At 37.6% G+C, this 16922-nt stretch overlaps 1 protein-coding gene across 2 annotated transcripts in view; it reads left to right on the top strand.

The window, feature by feature from the left end:
• Nucleotides 1-16922, top strand: part of nbas (NBAS subunit of NRZ tethering complex) — a 181837-nt gene that overhangs the window by 124946 nt on the left and 39969 nt on the right. For both annotated transcript variants that reach the window (XM_077220068.1, XM_077220069.1), the window contains exons 46-48: nt 1424-1626; nt 8296-8385; nt 10192-10387. In XM_077220068.1, the coding sequence (XP_077076183.1) occupies nt 1424-1626; nt 8296-8385; nt 10192-10387 (489 nt within the window). The remainder of the gene's footprint in view (nt 1-1423; nt 1627-8295; nt 8386-10191; nt 10388-16922) is intronic.

The following is a 16922-nucleotide window of genomic DNA, read 5'->3' on the forward strand; positions in this document are numbered from 1 at the left end:
TCCGTTCCGTGCAGAACACTCGGTGTAGCATAGTCTTTACGATTAATTAACCGTGACGTTTTAAAGCGCGGTTAATTGTGAAATCCGGTAATCGCTGCATCCCTACTCGCAATTCCAACTCCTGACTGGCTCCAGTGGTTTTGACGGAACAAGATGTTTTTATACCAGGGGCTGAGCCTATGGCAAGGGTGTGTTGAGCTGGTGCCTGCTTACATCACGCAGCACCACAACTTCCAACAGGAAAATTCAACTGCAGTAGCCACCGTTCAACCTGAAGAGGGCAGCACTCAGACGTTTTTACACCATATATTGTAGAATTAAAACACTTTATACCCAAATGTCAAAAAATTTACTCGATTCAATGACCAGCACTAATAAAGCCCCAGTTTTACAGATCATTAACTAAAAAAAAGTTGTTTTAGGGTTTAGTTACCCTTTAAAACTGCAGTCTGTAACTTTTTTTGTGTTCAAAATTTATATAATAAGCGAGTACATCATGAATCCATTTTCAAAATTTTGTTTTTGTCTTATCCTGAATAACTATGCGACACCTATATGCGTTTATTTTATTCGGCCTATTTTAGACCGGTTGGGTCGCCACCGCTGCGGAGTAGCCCAGTTACCTGCGTGACTCGTCATAGACAAAAACAGAGTTGCTTCGGCTTCAATGTTCTTTCGCAAGAAATATAAAGTTCTGTTTATTAACCGCTAGAGAGCCAAGTTACAGACTTCAGTTTAAAAAAAATCAAATACATTGAAAAAAAAATATATACAATTTCTAATAAAAAATTAATTTCAGTTAAAATCCACAGCTAATATAACAAATGCTAAATGTAACTTTTTAGCTTTTAAATTGAATGAACAAATAAGATATTGCTTGTCACTGGCATTAGTGCAGTCATTGCTTATAGAGTCAAAAATTAAACTTAACCGCATTAAAAACGAATAGATATTTCCCTTCATTAAAAAAATAAAATAACAATTTCAACATTTCACACGATCCTTCAGAAATCATTCTAATATGGTGATGTGGTTTACAAGAAACAATCTTTTATTATTATTAATGTTGAGGAAAAAAATTGTGTAACCCATGATACTTTTTTACGGCAACTGCTGATCTATATAATGCATCCTTGATGAATAAATGGCAGTGTATGCATAGGATAATGGGAAGCATAGTTATAGCCTTGTGCCAGAACTGCGCTTATGACACCTGAAAAGGCTCCCCTGGTTTTGAAGCATGCGTGCGCGTGTGTGTGTGTGACAAGCTTGTTCCACATGATTCTCAGTGAACAAACAAATCGTTCTGTTTCATACATGTCTTCGGGTGTATTTTGCAACTAGATGTCTCAAAAGGAACATAGAGAGGCCAATGTCACCTGAGCATGAGTGTTTATGTCTTTGTATTCTTCTCTTGTTTTAGGAGAGCTTGCGGAAGTACAGTAGCATTTATGACCTGTCTAGGTCCGAGCGATCGAAGGTTCGCCAACTGGCTGTCACAATGGCCATGGACGGACAGCCCCTCGAAAGAATCAAGCAGCTGCTCGCAGTCGCCGTGGGAACGAGTAACCTATCGCCGAAAAGCATCGTCCAGGATGCAGTGGAGCTGATCATAACTGCTCTCAGGTACAGCGATCTGCACTTCTGCCCATTTCTCTCCACCGATGTTGTTTTCTTAATCTCGCCCTCATTTTCTCCCAGTCTGTTTTATACCCTCGCTCGTTTCTCTTAATGCATTCCCTTTCTCTCTTTCTCCTTCTCTCCGTCTGTGTCTTTATGGCCTATCCCTCTATTAACCTGTGTCAGGCTGGATGTGTTTTTGCTTGATTGAGTTAAACACAACGTTGGCCTCTGCCCTGGACTCTCATCTCTCTCCTTTAAAGCTCACTTTCGCTCTTTTTCTTACCTTTCATCTCCTGCTTTTTGGAGGTCACCACCTTCCCTGCTGGCTGGTTCTTAATAACACTATCCTTAGTAATACTATCAGTTCAGAGAGTAGGGTAGAGCCAGTGTAGATTTTTGAACCAATCTCTTTTTTCACCACAACTTATAAAAGGCAGTATATTGTGAACCTATTTGTTTAAGGTTTCGAACCAACAATTAAGATCCTAAAAAGTCTGGAAAGACTGTCACTGTGATTTAATAATTTACCCTGGTGGTAGATTATGTCCCATTCAGCAAGTTTCAAGTATTGAATCTTGCATACATACAGCCAAAAACTTTTCAAAGGATTCCTGTTTAGAACATGTTGTGAAAAAGAAAAAAACTTTCATCAGGTATACATGATGAATCAGTACCATATTGAATGGGTGGATGACCAAAATGTACACTGATAACCCAAAACATTCTGACCACCTCCCTAATATGATGCTGGTCCTCTGCGTGCCGCCGTGGAACTTGTTGGTCCAGCACATCCCACAGATGTTCAACTGAATTAAATTAGAGGACTTTGGAAGCGAGGGTAACACCTTGATCTCTTCATCATGTTCCTCAAACCATTCCTGAACAATGTGTGCATTGTGGCAGGGTGCATTATCCTGCTGAAATAGGCCACTTCCACCAGGAAAGACCATTGTCATGAAGGGGCGTACCTGGTCTGCAACAATATTTAGGTGGGTGGTACGTGTCAAGTTTACATCCACTTGTATGGCCGGACACAGGGTTTCCTAGCAGAACATTTCCCAGAGAATCACACTCCCTCCACCGGCTTGTCGATCCTGGTGCCGTCACTTCCCGAGGTAAATGGTGCACACGGCTGTCCACGTGATGTAAAAGAAAATGGGACTAATCGGACCAGGTGACCTTCTTCCTCTGTTCCAAGCTCCAGTTCCGATGCAATGTGTGTTTACACATTCCTCCCATAACCGTCATTAAAGTCTTGTGTGACTTGTGCCACACTGTTGGCTCGGACCAGACGGGATAGCTTTTGCTGCCCCTCGTGCATCGATGAGCCTTGGGCGCCCAACACCTTGTCAGTGGTTTGTCCCTCCTCGGACCACTGTTTTCTCTGAATTCATAATGCCGCTAACTAGAGCCCGACCGATATGGATTTTTGGGGGCCGATGCCGATACCGATATTAGGGAGTAAAAAAAGCCCGATACCGATATATCGGCCGATATTATTTATGTGTATATTATAATACAGTAGCAATATTATTTATGTGTATTATAGTACAGTATACCAGTCAAAAGTTTGGACACTTTCCTATTGGTGTGTACAAACTTTTGATGGGTACTTTACACAGTAGCTATAAACAGAATAAATATATTTTATAAACACGTTTTGCAATGATCACTCAAATGTGGTAATCAAACACTTGTGTGACAGATATGTAATGGAGGCAGGGGGAATGATAGAATGAGAATTATACAGCTGAGCTGTAACCAAACTAGTTTGCATTGCATGTTATATTATATTATATTATATTCTAAATACTGTTGCATAATCTTCACTAACGACGACTTTGTCTTTTAATTTAGTCATAACTTGTATCAATAAATATATAAAAAGTGTCACTGACAAAACCTTATTATCTTCTATTTTTACTCTTAATTCCTCTAATCTCTACCAGTGGAGGAAGAACTCAGATCTTTTTACTAAAGTAAAATGAATAATATCATAATGAAAATGTTTTTAATTACATATGTACAGTACTTTTATACTATTTTAAATAATTAGTAAGCAAAATGTACTAAACATGAAACTAGGCTACTCTTAATGCAAAATGGCCCTATATAAAGTGTTATAATTATATACATTTTTGGAATATTGCTTGATGTTGTAACGTAGCGTTATCAGGCAGAATGAGCTTTAACACGGTGTCTACACCGGACGCGGCCGTTACTGCTCGCGTCGCAACAGCTGTTTACCCTAGACAAAGCAGAATCAGTTTACTGTCGGAGATCGCTAGCGCCACGCATTTTAATCAATGTTTCATCAACCAATTGCCTTAATAAATAAGAAGAAGGCCTAAATATAGCAGACAATATAATCAGGACTTCTCAGCTGCGCGCTTGCAATAGTCACAAGCTCACACAATACGTGACAGAGGCTTGTAGCAGAGAAATCAATTCTGTGAATTACACTGCGCAAATCACAAGTAGGCTACTACCCACCGGATGAAGAAGGGTTGGCTCTCAGTCTCCACAGGCTACATAAAATATTCATTTTATTTTGTTTTATTTAATTTTTCGTGTTTGCATTTATGAGGAAAAAACAATGTTACAGACGCGACAGTTCAGCACTACGGACGTGAGCGCTCTGAAAGCGGCACTAATGCTTTGAAACTTTCACATAGACATCAAACAGAAAGCACAAAACCTTTCGTTTCAAAGTGAATTTCGTTTTGTATTAATTGTATCTTAATTTTAATCAATGTTTCATCAGCCATTTGCCTGGATTTAATTTATAAGAAGTAAATTTAGAAGAAGATATGTTAAAGAAGATAATCTCGACACGGAGGCGCCTGCGGGTGAACTGGAGCTCGTCTCATGAACCGAAACTCAGCGTATAGACCTGAGAATTGAAATATATCTATATTGAAATGTCTACTTTTAAACAGAACAATTCAAAACGAAAGACAGACAGACTCATGTAATCGTATGAAATGTGCATTTCTCTCTGGCGCGCGCTCACTGAAGATCGCGAGTCAGCATCGTCAACTTCATCTTTGGCTGACACTGACTGAAAACACTTGTTTATTAATAAACAATTAAAATGTCTCCTTGCTATATTTGTTGTATTCATAATCATTATTTTTGCCAGTTCTTGTGACAGCTTTTAGGTGCTTTATTGGCAGCGCCACCCTTACATGAATCACCGTACCCGCATTTTTTAAAATATTCATTTATCGGCCATTATAAATGCCGATACCGATAGTTAGGAAAATGCCTAAAATCGGCCGATAATATCGGCCCGCCGATATATCGGTCGGGCTCTACCGCTAACCCAGAGCCTTTTCAGAGGTACTCTGATCCAGTCGCTTTGTCATAACAATTTGGCCCTTGATAAAGTTGCTCAGATCTTTATTCCTGCCCATTTCTCCTGCATCCCACACATTGGTTACGAGAACGAGACCAATCACCCCAACCTATCATGCTTATTTCAAGCATTTTTACATGTACATTACTTTTGTATAATCTAAAGCTTACTTAAAGTGAATCTTTAAAACAAATTATCTAGCGATTTAAAACAATATATATTGAAAATATTTTAGTAACACTGTTAAATGTAATTTTTTAACAAAGTTTTATATGAATATCCGTTTTTCTTATATTGTAAATTATAATGTTGTGGTGCCTAATTTCACTTGTAACATTCAAAACTCTTTTTTTTTTCTCGATATCATCTAAAAGTTAAATATTGTCAGATATGCCATAAAAAATTATCTTATCAGAATCAAACAGAATTTCATCAACACATCCCTACTTTTTTATTAGTGATTTGTTTCTTGATTTCATTGTGCATGTGCTGTGAATTGACCTTTACAATTCCAAATACTTTGTAAAGGTTTTTTTTTTTTTCTTAATTCTCTAAGGTCGTGTGTCCACCAAAGCGTTTTTCCATGCGGCTGGTGTATTTTGTCAATTGTTTTCAATGGGAGCGCAGCGTTTTTAGAACGGCATGAGCGTAACGAGGCGCTGAGGGTTTTTTTCACACTGAAGCGCTGAGCGCCCGGTGTTTTTTACAGGTCGCCGATAATTGAAGAATGTTCAACTTTGGGTAAAACGCAGCGCTCATCACTGTCACTTTTTACACAGCCGTCCAATCACAGTGGAGGAGGGATGGGACAAATACCACACCACCAACTCTCACAACATTCTTTCTGTACAGCGACGTCAACCAGCAGAGCTAACTCAACAAAATGGATAAAAAATAATTTTTTAGTATGAAACAAATTATCTGCGAAATAAGTTACAAGTAAACTGTGCTGTGGATATTCTGTATCATAGCAACGAAGCGTCTCAACTGAAAAAACGCTGCGCTGCCAAAACGCTCTCAAGCGCCCACAGCGAGGAGTTTTCAGCTAGCTAAAAACGCTTTGGTGGACACACGGCCTAAGACCATCAAAGAGTGGGAATCGTCATTCTGCACCTCCTTATTAGTCATTCTGCTTTGTGAGTCTGTGTTGATCAGACGTTTCAGCTCAATCTGTAATCAAGCAAGATTAGTGAAGGTCCCTTGAATCAGAGAAAACGATGGTCAGAAAAAACGAAGATTGATTACAGTTGCTTTTATTCAGATGCAGCCTCCCCCTCTTCTCTCTCCTGGAGTGATTCATATTCTAGGTAATTGCTTAAAACGAAAGCGTGTTCCTGTCTTCTGCTGCTAATTACTGGTTTGTAGAGGTGGGCAAATGAATCGTTAACAACGAAATGATTTGGGTGCAGGGAATTGTCAAACTATTTTGTAAAGTTTATTTCATCGAACTGTATTCTCTGATGTACTCAGCTTTCTTGTGCCCTGTTTTTAACGGCATAGAAATTCTCTTTGAAAGGAGGTGCGAATCTGTGGTCTACCAAGCTGCTCATGATTGATGTTTATATCTGCGGAGTAAAAGATTACGGTTACGTTTCATGTATAAATAATCCTTTAGCATCACAGTGTTCCTTCATTGAAGGACACCGGTGTATTTGCTGTGTAGTTTCATTCAGTGGTGCAGTGAAGTTTAAAGCAAGGTTTTAAGATTTTGCTCCCTGCATCATAAAATTGATGATGCTAAAATTCTTAAATACTGAAGGGATGCTGAAATATTTGAATGCTTCTTCTAAATCTTGGCTTGCGGTTGATTTCTGATTTATTAATTTTTAAATCTGTTTCAAGATTAAGTGGCTAGTATACACTACAGTTCAAAAGTTTGGGTGTGGTAAGATTTTTAAAATATTTTTGAATTAAGTATTTTACGCACTATTCATTTGTTCAAAAATGCAGTCAAAAAAAGTAATGTTATGAAATATTATTAAAATGTTACATTACCGTTTTCTATTTGAACATATTTTAAAATGTAATTTGTGATGGTCAAGCTGAATTTTCAGCTGCCATTAGTCTAGTCTTCAATGTCACATGATCTTTCAGAAATCATTCTAATATGACGATTTGGTTCTCAGAAAATTGTATTATTATAAATGTTGAAAAGAGTTGTTCTGCATAATATATTTGTGGAAACTGTGATAATTTTTTCAGGATAGAATAGAAAGTTCAAAAGATGCATTTATTTGAAATGGATTAATTATCAGCAAAGGTTTATTATTAATTTTTTTTTTAAACTATTAATTTCTTTAAGAGAAAATCTTACTGACCCCAAACTGACTTGGAATATTTTAAGTAATATTGTCATAGAAAAGTCATTGACAACTTTTTAATCTTTGTATGATTATTATATTAGTATTTTAGACAATTAAAAGATAATTAATTCATGTGGGAATTAAAAATAAACCCTCTTATAACCAGAGTACCAGAGGGATGTCAGAGCAATTCTTTAACATTACATGAACATTTTAATGATGCTGTAGCAATAAAACGGGCTGCTGTGCAGATTACAGCAAGGCCAAAGCTGAAAAATGTGTCCCAACTAGCGTTCTGCTGATTGTGGGAATACAGCTGAAGTAAATAATATATATTATACAGAGGATGTTGAAACATGAATGTTTTGAAAGCAACATGATAAAAATTGTCATCTCCGCCGAAGCATTGCTCATGTTTTATTTGACTTGTGATATCTCTTAACCAAAGAGATATGGTAAGGTCTAACATACAACAGCACTGAAGGAAACTGAGCTTTTATTGACATCATGGTGAAGAGGACACCTCTGAAGAACGGTTTCTGGAGGCCAAAGATTATTTAACCAGACTGACAGAAGTGTTTTCTGCAGCAGTAGAAATTAAATGAGAGAATGTTGGCATAAAAACACAAAGTAATTATTAATAGAAACATAATTAGATGGTGCAGCCTCAAGCATGAAAACATAACACAAACACCTTTAATGGAGGGAGACAGACAAGGCTAGAAGAGAAGGGAGGAGCCCTGGAGCTAGAACATCAGCAGAAGAGCATTAAGATTGCTCAGTGTGAAAATCTCTTCCTTCGATGCACACACACACACACATACAACATTTACACACAGCAGCCATAGAGCCACTTAAAAGCCTCAAGAAATTGAATCAAAACTCAAGCTGTGTGTGTGTGTGTGTGTGTGTGTGTGTGTGTGTGTGTGTGTGTGTGTGTGTGTGTGTGTGTGTGTGTGTGTGTGTGTGTGTGTGTGTGTGTGTGTGTGTGTGTGTGTATCTGTGTTTCAGTGGTGACAAGGACGCCTTGAAAGATTATTCAGACCCCTTGAAGGTATTGGAAGGAATTGTTGCAGCGGTGCACACTAATGTTGAAAGCGGGTAGGTGTATCCTTTGATGCAATGTTCCTATCCCATGTACTATTACGGAAACACAATGTTATCCATTTGACCTCAAGGAAGGGATAATATGCTAGTTTAAGTGTAAGATTGTATAAGGACACTCTTTAGTGTAAATATATATATATATATATATATATATATATATGTGTGTATGTATATATATATATATATATATATATATGTGTATATATATATATATATATATATACACACACACTGTATATACACACACACACAAACAAATATATATATATATATATTTGTGTGTATATACAAATATATGAATGTGTGTGTGTGTATATATATATATATATATATATATATATATATACATGTGTATATATATGTGTGTGTGTGTGTGTGTGTGTGTGTATGTGTATATATATATATATATATATATATATATATATATATATATATATGTTGTATAGTTGCTGTGGGTTACAAGGATGTTTCTGCAGTTAAGGTTCAAAAGTTAAAATTATCATATAATTTACTCACCTTCAAGCCAACTTGGGTGTATATGACTTTCTTCTTTCAGCCAAACACATTGGGAGTTATATGAAAAAGTATCCTGGCTCTTCGAAGCTTTATTATGGGGAACCATAGATTTTGAAGCCCAAAAAAGTGCATCCATTCATCATAAAAATAATCCATACGGCTCCAGGGGGTTAATGAAGGCCTTCTGAAGGAAAGCGATGCAGTTTTGTTAGAAAGATTTCCAAATTTCTAACTTTATAAGCTATAATCACTAGCTTCCGGAAACGGGCATACGTGAGTCTAGTTCTGGTGGAAGAGTGACCTCTGACCCAACGCAGGACGTATTGTTCGAACAGGGAAGCGCAGAGGATAGAGCAAAGCAAAACTCCGGTCACGAATTAGAAGTCTAAAACAATCATTTTTAAAGACGTTAGTTTGTTGCCCAGTTCTATTTGTTTGAACCGTGATTTATTTGTCTACTCTCACCTAACCTTATGCTACTCCTACAACCTACGTCATGCGTCGGGTCAGAGGTCACTCTTCCGCCGGAATTCTATTTGTGTACGGCTGTTACTGGAAGCCAGTGATTATAGTTTATAAAGTTATAAATATGGATATTTTTCTTACAAAAGATGCATCACTTTGCTTCAGAAGGCCTTTATTAACCCCCTGAAGCCGTATGGATTATTTTTATGATGGATGGGTGTGCTTTTTTTGGTCTTCAAAGCCTATTGTATCATTCACTCCCATTATAAAGCTTGAATATTCTTTTTTATATATTACTCCGATTGTGTTTGGCTGAAAGAAGAAAGTCATATACACCTAGGATGGCTTGAGGGTGAGTAAATTATCTATAATTTTCATGTTTGGGTGAACTAACCCTTTAAATGGGATTATAATAAGAAATAATAAAATCATTAGTCCAGTCTTCAGGGTCACATGATCCATCAGAAATCATTTCATTATGCTTTTTATTAGGTGTTCAATAAACATTTCTTATTAAAATCAGTGATAAAATCAGCTGCGCTGCTTAATATTTTTAAGATAACCGTGATGCATATTTTTCCATGATTCTTCAATGACTAGAAAGTACAAAAGAACTGCATTTATTTGAAATGTAAACGTTTACTATCTATTTTATTTACTATCCATTTAATGCATCCTTTCTGAGTTAAAGTATAAATTTCTTTCAGCCTTACTTGTCCTAGACTTTTTAATTGTAGTGCTTGCATGATCTGTAATATACTGCATGTGTACATAAAGAAATCAAAATGCTGATTTTTTTTTAACATTAATTCATTTTAGTGGGAATATGGTGACATCAGAGGACATGCTGGCATGGTTACGTCCTTTCTGCGGGGACGATGCTAAACCCGTCCGACCCCGAATTGAGGTCCTGCAGATCCTAGAACGTTCATTCAGCCTCAGCGACCAAGACATCCACCTACTGGTGTTTTTCAGGAGCCAAGCCGTTCTGAAAGCCTGCTGGCCAAACAGAGAGGTGAAAAAAAATGCATATACCCACACTGGCACAAAACACGATTTACACTTCACACATAAATATTATTACGTTCCCACATCTGTGACTCAGTATTAGCTTATTTCCTCTGTGAGGCACTGTGAATGTAATCTCATTTTACAGCGCAGCCCTTTGCGAGTTAGCATGTGCTTATAGGAACTGCTTGACTATTCTCATGCATTTAGTAGTGTGTGTGGGAAGGAGTGAGATGTATTTGGTCCAGGGATTACTGATTGCCTGCTTAGCCATGCTCTTTGGCCTCACCTCACGTTGCTTTGGGGATGCGAGCATGTCATTCTGCCATTTTATGTGGCGTTTTGTGTCCGGCAGTATATACCAGAGCAGCTGAGTAAATTTTAAGAGTTGAAAATATAGAAGAACTATGAAACTCTTCTCTCCAAGTCTGTCAATGTTTTCTCAGGAGAATGACCTTCTGGTTTTCCTGGCTAAACTTTTGGTTTACAAAAGTCAAAGCGATCAGATAAATATAGCTGAGCATAATTGAATTATAATGTTTGATGCAATTTTTAATCCGCCTACAATAGTGGGAGCTTGTTTGTACATGTTCCAAAATTCTAAATTAAAAATGATTAACAGATAATTAAAACAGATTTCCTTAGTGTTTAAAAGAAGAATTTAGACTATTTGTGTAAAAAATAAATTAATCTCTAAAAGGATGGATGGATGGACAAATGTTCGGTGGTTTATGGAAGTGTATTAATGATTGAATCAATTACTTTTTTACCTCCATAATAGTTTTTTAGTTAGTTTTCTGACATGAAGGGAAAGGTCACCTCATCTAACTCAACCCACAGCACAAAAATGCATGCTGTTAATCCAATTTTCCACCAAATCACATAATCCATTCTTTCACTAAACTTTAATGATGCAAATGAATATTTATATAAGCAGATGCTATCAGATGTTTGGTTTCACTTTGAGAGGATTACTCTGCCAATTGTTTAATAGAAGAGTTAATGGCAACTTTCAGTCTTCAGGGGTTTAAAGCAAAAGAGCCCCTCAAGATTGTCGTTATAGTTCCAGTTTCCAGTCAGCCCTTGATTAGCTTTATTCAATGGTAAACAACAGCGTATCAAGCTTATGGTTGAAAAGAGCCATTTCTGGCATGTCGTGGTTTACGGATTTGACTAGTTTAGAGCATGTTGAACATTGGTGATGGAGTCTAACCTTTAAATCCACAGATTATCACTTCACTTCTCTTTAAAATTGCCTCAATTGTGGCTTCCACTATTGCTTGGCCGTATCCCTACAGTGGGTCTCCGGTGTTGGCAATAGCTTTGTTTTCCTCAACAAAATGAATCATTTGTGTCTTTATTGTGATCTGAAAAAGGAAGGGAAATGAGGGGAGTTGTAATGAGAAGTCATGCCCTGAAGGAGGAGGAGTAATTAAAATGAACAGATTGCGGGAAGGGAAAGGGGATTGGCTCCTTTTCACTGAGGCATGGAGTCCTCAAACGGAGGCCACATACTCAGATGCCTAAATCCTGATTGGGAGCGCTGAGCCGGGCCTGTGCGCCCTGAGCGGTGGGCATCAGGCCACGGAACGCTGCCGGCATGTGTCTGCCTGCCGAGGAGCGGATGCTGCTTTATATCATGAGCCACGGAGTCAGGCAGTTATCAACTAGTAGCCCCAGTGGTACGTGTGTCTTTATTTATGTCGCTACCTGGGTATTTTTGCTTTTCTGTTTTTGTAGTGTGCTCATTCATGCGCACAGGATTGTGTGCGTGTGTGTCTGTTAATATAACAGTTCTACACCCTGTATCCCAAACTAATCATCTCCTAACTCGCGCACCGGCCCATCCTGCCCCAGGACCATAGCAACCATGACTTCACTGCTGCCAAGCAGGAGCTGCGTTTCAGGTCTCGCATCTGTTTGTTCTGTTGCATGTTTTGCTGAGCTGTATGTTTCTCTGTCGTTGTTTACTTCTGCTGTTGCGTTGCTGTTTATCTACCTGATGTATGAGGTAGTACTGTTGAATTTTATCAAAGCCGAATTGGGGCCGTCGTTTCAAATTCACAAAGGGGAAACGTCAAAGCTCATCGTAAGAGGGAGAAGCGTGTGTGAGCAATGGAAAGCGGTTATTGCACGGTTGTCTAATTAAGGAAATGACTTTGATCACAGACAGAATGAGAGTGGTTAGACTTTGTCTCATTCACTTACTGTCAGTGGAATTTGATAACTCTCTCACTTGCTTTCAACGGGTTTAATTGCTAATGGGATTCCCTCTAAAATGACACAGAAATCATCGTAGCTGTAAGGAAATTCTGTAGAGCTGTGTGTTTTGTTGCTGCTTTGTTGAGGTTGCACTTTTTCTCTCTTTTTCACAAATTGCCTTGACAGTCAACTCCCCACCTAAACTCAAAACAGGTCACTCCTATACATAGGATCTTTGGAGTTTATTCCAGTGAACTGCTAGATCGGGACTTAATTTTGGAAAGATGCAAGTATAGATTTCCTGCATTTATAAGTGTGAATACATTTTTTTTTCCAAGCAAACTTTTTATAGCTTTAGGCTAGACCTAAATATTATCAAGCCAAAAAAATTAAGCAACATGATCCAGATGGAAATTTCAACTTGGTGCCCTTAAAACTGCTGCTACTGTTTACGCTGTGCCGAATCAAAGCATATTTTTTCACATACAGTTGTAATTGTAATCGAAATTATTAAACTTCCCTTGCAAGTCAGGTTTATTGACAAAATGTACAGACTTTCAGCTGTTTGCAATGAACAAATCAAACAAAAGTAATTGAAATAACTCAACACAACAAATAACTTTCAACAGGTTTCCCCAAATTCAATTGAAAATGCAACTTTTAATGACTTCTGCAGTCAATATTATTCATGGCAAACGTCTTTAGTACTTAGTACAACACCATTTTGCTGTTATGACCTGCTGCAAACGAAATGTGTAACCAGACACCAGCTTCTGCCAGTGTGTCTGACGAATCTTAGCCCATTCCTCATGAGCAATTGTGTTATCATTAACATTAACCAAAATTATAACTTATAACATTGGAAAGTGCTAAAGTGATGTTAGAGATTTGTGTTGTCTAATAAGCTGCTATATGATGCATTGTTCAATACATCATGAAAAACTTGTCCAAAGTAACGTAATGTTGCGAATTCTCTAATTGATATATTTGACCTAACCAAAATATTTTCCAAAAGATATTTCAAAAGAAATTTGATTGAAATTACCTGCATTATCTATCTCTTTCTCTGGCAATTTCTGCCTGCGTTTTGAAAACGATCTCTACCCCTTTTGCATCGCAATGACTTTTGTTCAGATCCTCATCCCGATGGCTTATAGCTGTGGATATTTGTGTCTTAATTTTAGCCATCCGTCTTAGCCTAACGGCAACAAAATGTCACGGTCCCTGTGAACGTTTACTGTTCGTTTGGCTGTGGACAGCAGCTTGGTCAGTCTGAATTGAGAATCTTTATTTGGCAGCTATCCGTGTCCCAGGCTCCCTTGTTTACTTGGTTTCTGAAGTAGTTATTGATGTAATGAGTGCAAATGAATATTAGTACGTTGGCATGCGTGTGTGTTTTTGGGATCAGGCATGAGGTGTTATCGTTGCCATGGTCCTTTGACTTGATTAACTGGACTCATTTGTCATGTTTAGAAGCTGTCAGTGTTTAGGTGAAACAGAAGGGTGTGTGTATGTGTTTGTGTGTGTGTTTAGCCGCAGACCAACTTAATGACTAGGGTTAATGTGGTCATTAAAACAAGGTCTTCATTTTCCCTGGAGCGCATGCTTTAATATGCCCATGCTTAGCAGTGCCATTTTAATTTCTTTATCCAGAGGGGTGTGTGTGTGTGTGTGTGTGGCTGCTTGTTGATTTCAGAGGAAAAGCTAAATTTTACTAGTCAGTGAGGTTTCCGAGTTTATTATATAATATAATTATTTATTCTATATTATTATTATTATTATTATTATTATTATATAATGTTGTGAAGGACATCTCACCAAGGCTGTCAATTGTATTCAATCAAAAATTGTAAAAATTAAAATCTGTATTTTAAAATGTAATTTATTCCTGTGATGGCAAAGCTGAATTTTCAGCATAATTACTCCAGTCTTCAGGGTCACATGATCCTTCAGAAATCATTATAATATGCTGATTTGGTGCTCAATAAACATTTTATTATTATTAGGATAAAAAAATTCTGCTATTTAATATTTTGTGTGGAAACCATGATATATATTTTTTCAGGAATCTTTGAATCCTGAATAGAAAGGATTTTTTTCATTAATATACCCTTTTAAATAATATAATGTAATATGATATATTATCCAAATCTCTTTTTTTGTGGTTATTTTCACTTTTGAATATTTGTACATATAAATGTGTTTGTATCCTGTGCCATTTTAGTGAGGTGAGATTTTCTGACTCTACAGAAATTTCACACACACACACACACACACACACGCGCATATGCGCACACATTAATGTGTCTTAAAATTGTCAGCGTGATGTGACATCAGACCCACTGGCAGTGTGTCAGCTTCGGTCTGTCACAAGCACTCTTGTCTTTCACACGTGTCACTCTCCTCTGTCATTAGCCCCGCCTCCCTGGCACAGCCCGGGGCCACGCTTACATCATCTCCCGCTTCACAGGCTTCAAGTGTCAGTAAGTTTCACTTGCTGTACTTTTGCTGCATTAACTTCCCAAGGTCTTAGTGAGAGTTTCTCCACTTCTAATTCCTTGAAATTCCTCTAGTTTCAACTAATCTTTTTTTTGTGTGACATTGTATCTAAGTCACTTTCAGTTCACTGTCAATGTCAGTTCACTCATCAGCCATATTTGCAGTGCCTCCGGGCATCTATTTTGGGGATGCAAGACCAACTACTATCTACTTGAATAGGTAAATACTGAAATCTCAACAACTGCTCATCAAATTCACATTTAAATAACATATTTCAAATCAAAACTGAACATTCCCATAAATATTGTTTCTTATCCTCAAATAGCATTAAATAGTGTATATTTCAGGTTTATCCAGCCTATGTGTAGTCCAAAGAGTGTCTCAAGACACTAACTGTTTCTATGGGAACCGGAGCTTCTATTGGCATCAGCAGTGGCATCAGCACCCGTCCTTCGGATGAGACATTAAACCGAGGTCCTGACTCTCTGTGGTCATTTAAAAATCCCATGGCACTTCTCGTAAAGAGTAGGGGTGTAACACCGATGTCTTGGCCAAATTCCCTCCAATGGCCCTTACCAATCATGGCCTCCTAATAATCCCCATTCACTGAATTTGCTTTATCACTCTCTCTCCTCTCCACCTGTAGCTGGTGTGTGTGGCGAGCGCACTGGCGCAGTTGTACTCTGGCTGCTGTCGCATCATCCCAGTGGATCCTCACACTGGTGGTGGTTGAGGAGAGATTCCCTGATATGATTGTAAAGTGCTTTGGGTTAACAGTAGTACATATGAAAGCGCTATATAAATGCCTCATTCATACATTCATCAGTAGTGAGGCAATGACTTTACCGATTGGCTGTGTTATTTAGATGGCGGGATTTTTTTCCGATATATTACGCGCTGCAGTTTCTCCCATTTACAGTAATACGAGTGAAGCTTCATCCCGTATTGTTCTGAATATAAGACGATCCTGATTACAAGATGTACCTGTTGGAAAAAAGCTTTTTAAAGACCAAATCTTGTCTTTTATAAAGAAAATTATTTTATTTGAAAATAATTTTCATATTGTATATTTTTCATATTAACATTTTTGTATTGAAAGTATGGTAAATAATGGTAAAATGTACATTCACATTAAAAAAAATTTTTTATTTTTTTTGCCATAGCTTAAAAATAACCTGTAGCTCATCTGAATTATATAACAATAACAATTAGGCTATCCATCTCATAGTGTAAACCATGTAGCCTACCAAATTATTTTAAATTTAGGTACCTTCTTACGTTTTAAAATCACGTACGTTGGAAGTTTGGTCCCGTCATTGAGGCACACGAACATGCTGTTAGACGGTAAGCTTTTCTTAGACTGTTCTTTTAACATCTTCTAGCATTTCACTCTGACACACTGTATTTCTTGAAACACTCGTTTTACACATATTTGGCGCCACTTATTTTTGTGGGTGTACTATTGACATGTAAAATTCTAGACTCCAGGTCTAAAACAAACCTGTTTTTTTAATTTTTTCTTTATGTTAGTATTCAATTCTGAATTTAGCCATAGCATTGTGAAAGTGAATTTTAATTTCTTTTTCTTTTCTTTTTCTCAGAAACAAAACTGTTAGAAGGGAAAGTGCCATCTGGTCGATAGGTTAGGGTTCACTGAAGGGTGTTGAAGAAAGTGTGATGGAAGCAATTGCAGTGGAAAAAGGTTACACAAGAAGCTTTCAGGAGAGGCTAAATGTGATTAGGTAGGTCCTGCAACAACATTGCTGTCAACCAGTTGGTTCACAATACCATAGGATATGCTATTTGTCAATTCCACCCTTTGCCAAGCCTGTACTAGTCCG

The sequence above is a fragment of the Siphateles boraxobius genome, unplaced genomic scaffold (genome assembly GCF_051911475.1).
Source record: "Siphateles boraxobius isolate OS27281-9 unplaced genomic scaffold, OSU_SipBor_1 8, whole genome shotgun sequence".
Taxonomy (NCBI): domain Eukaryota; kingdom Metazoa; phylum Chordata; class Actinopteri; order Cypriniformes; family Leuciscidae; genus Siphateles; species Siphateles boraxobius.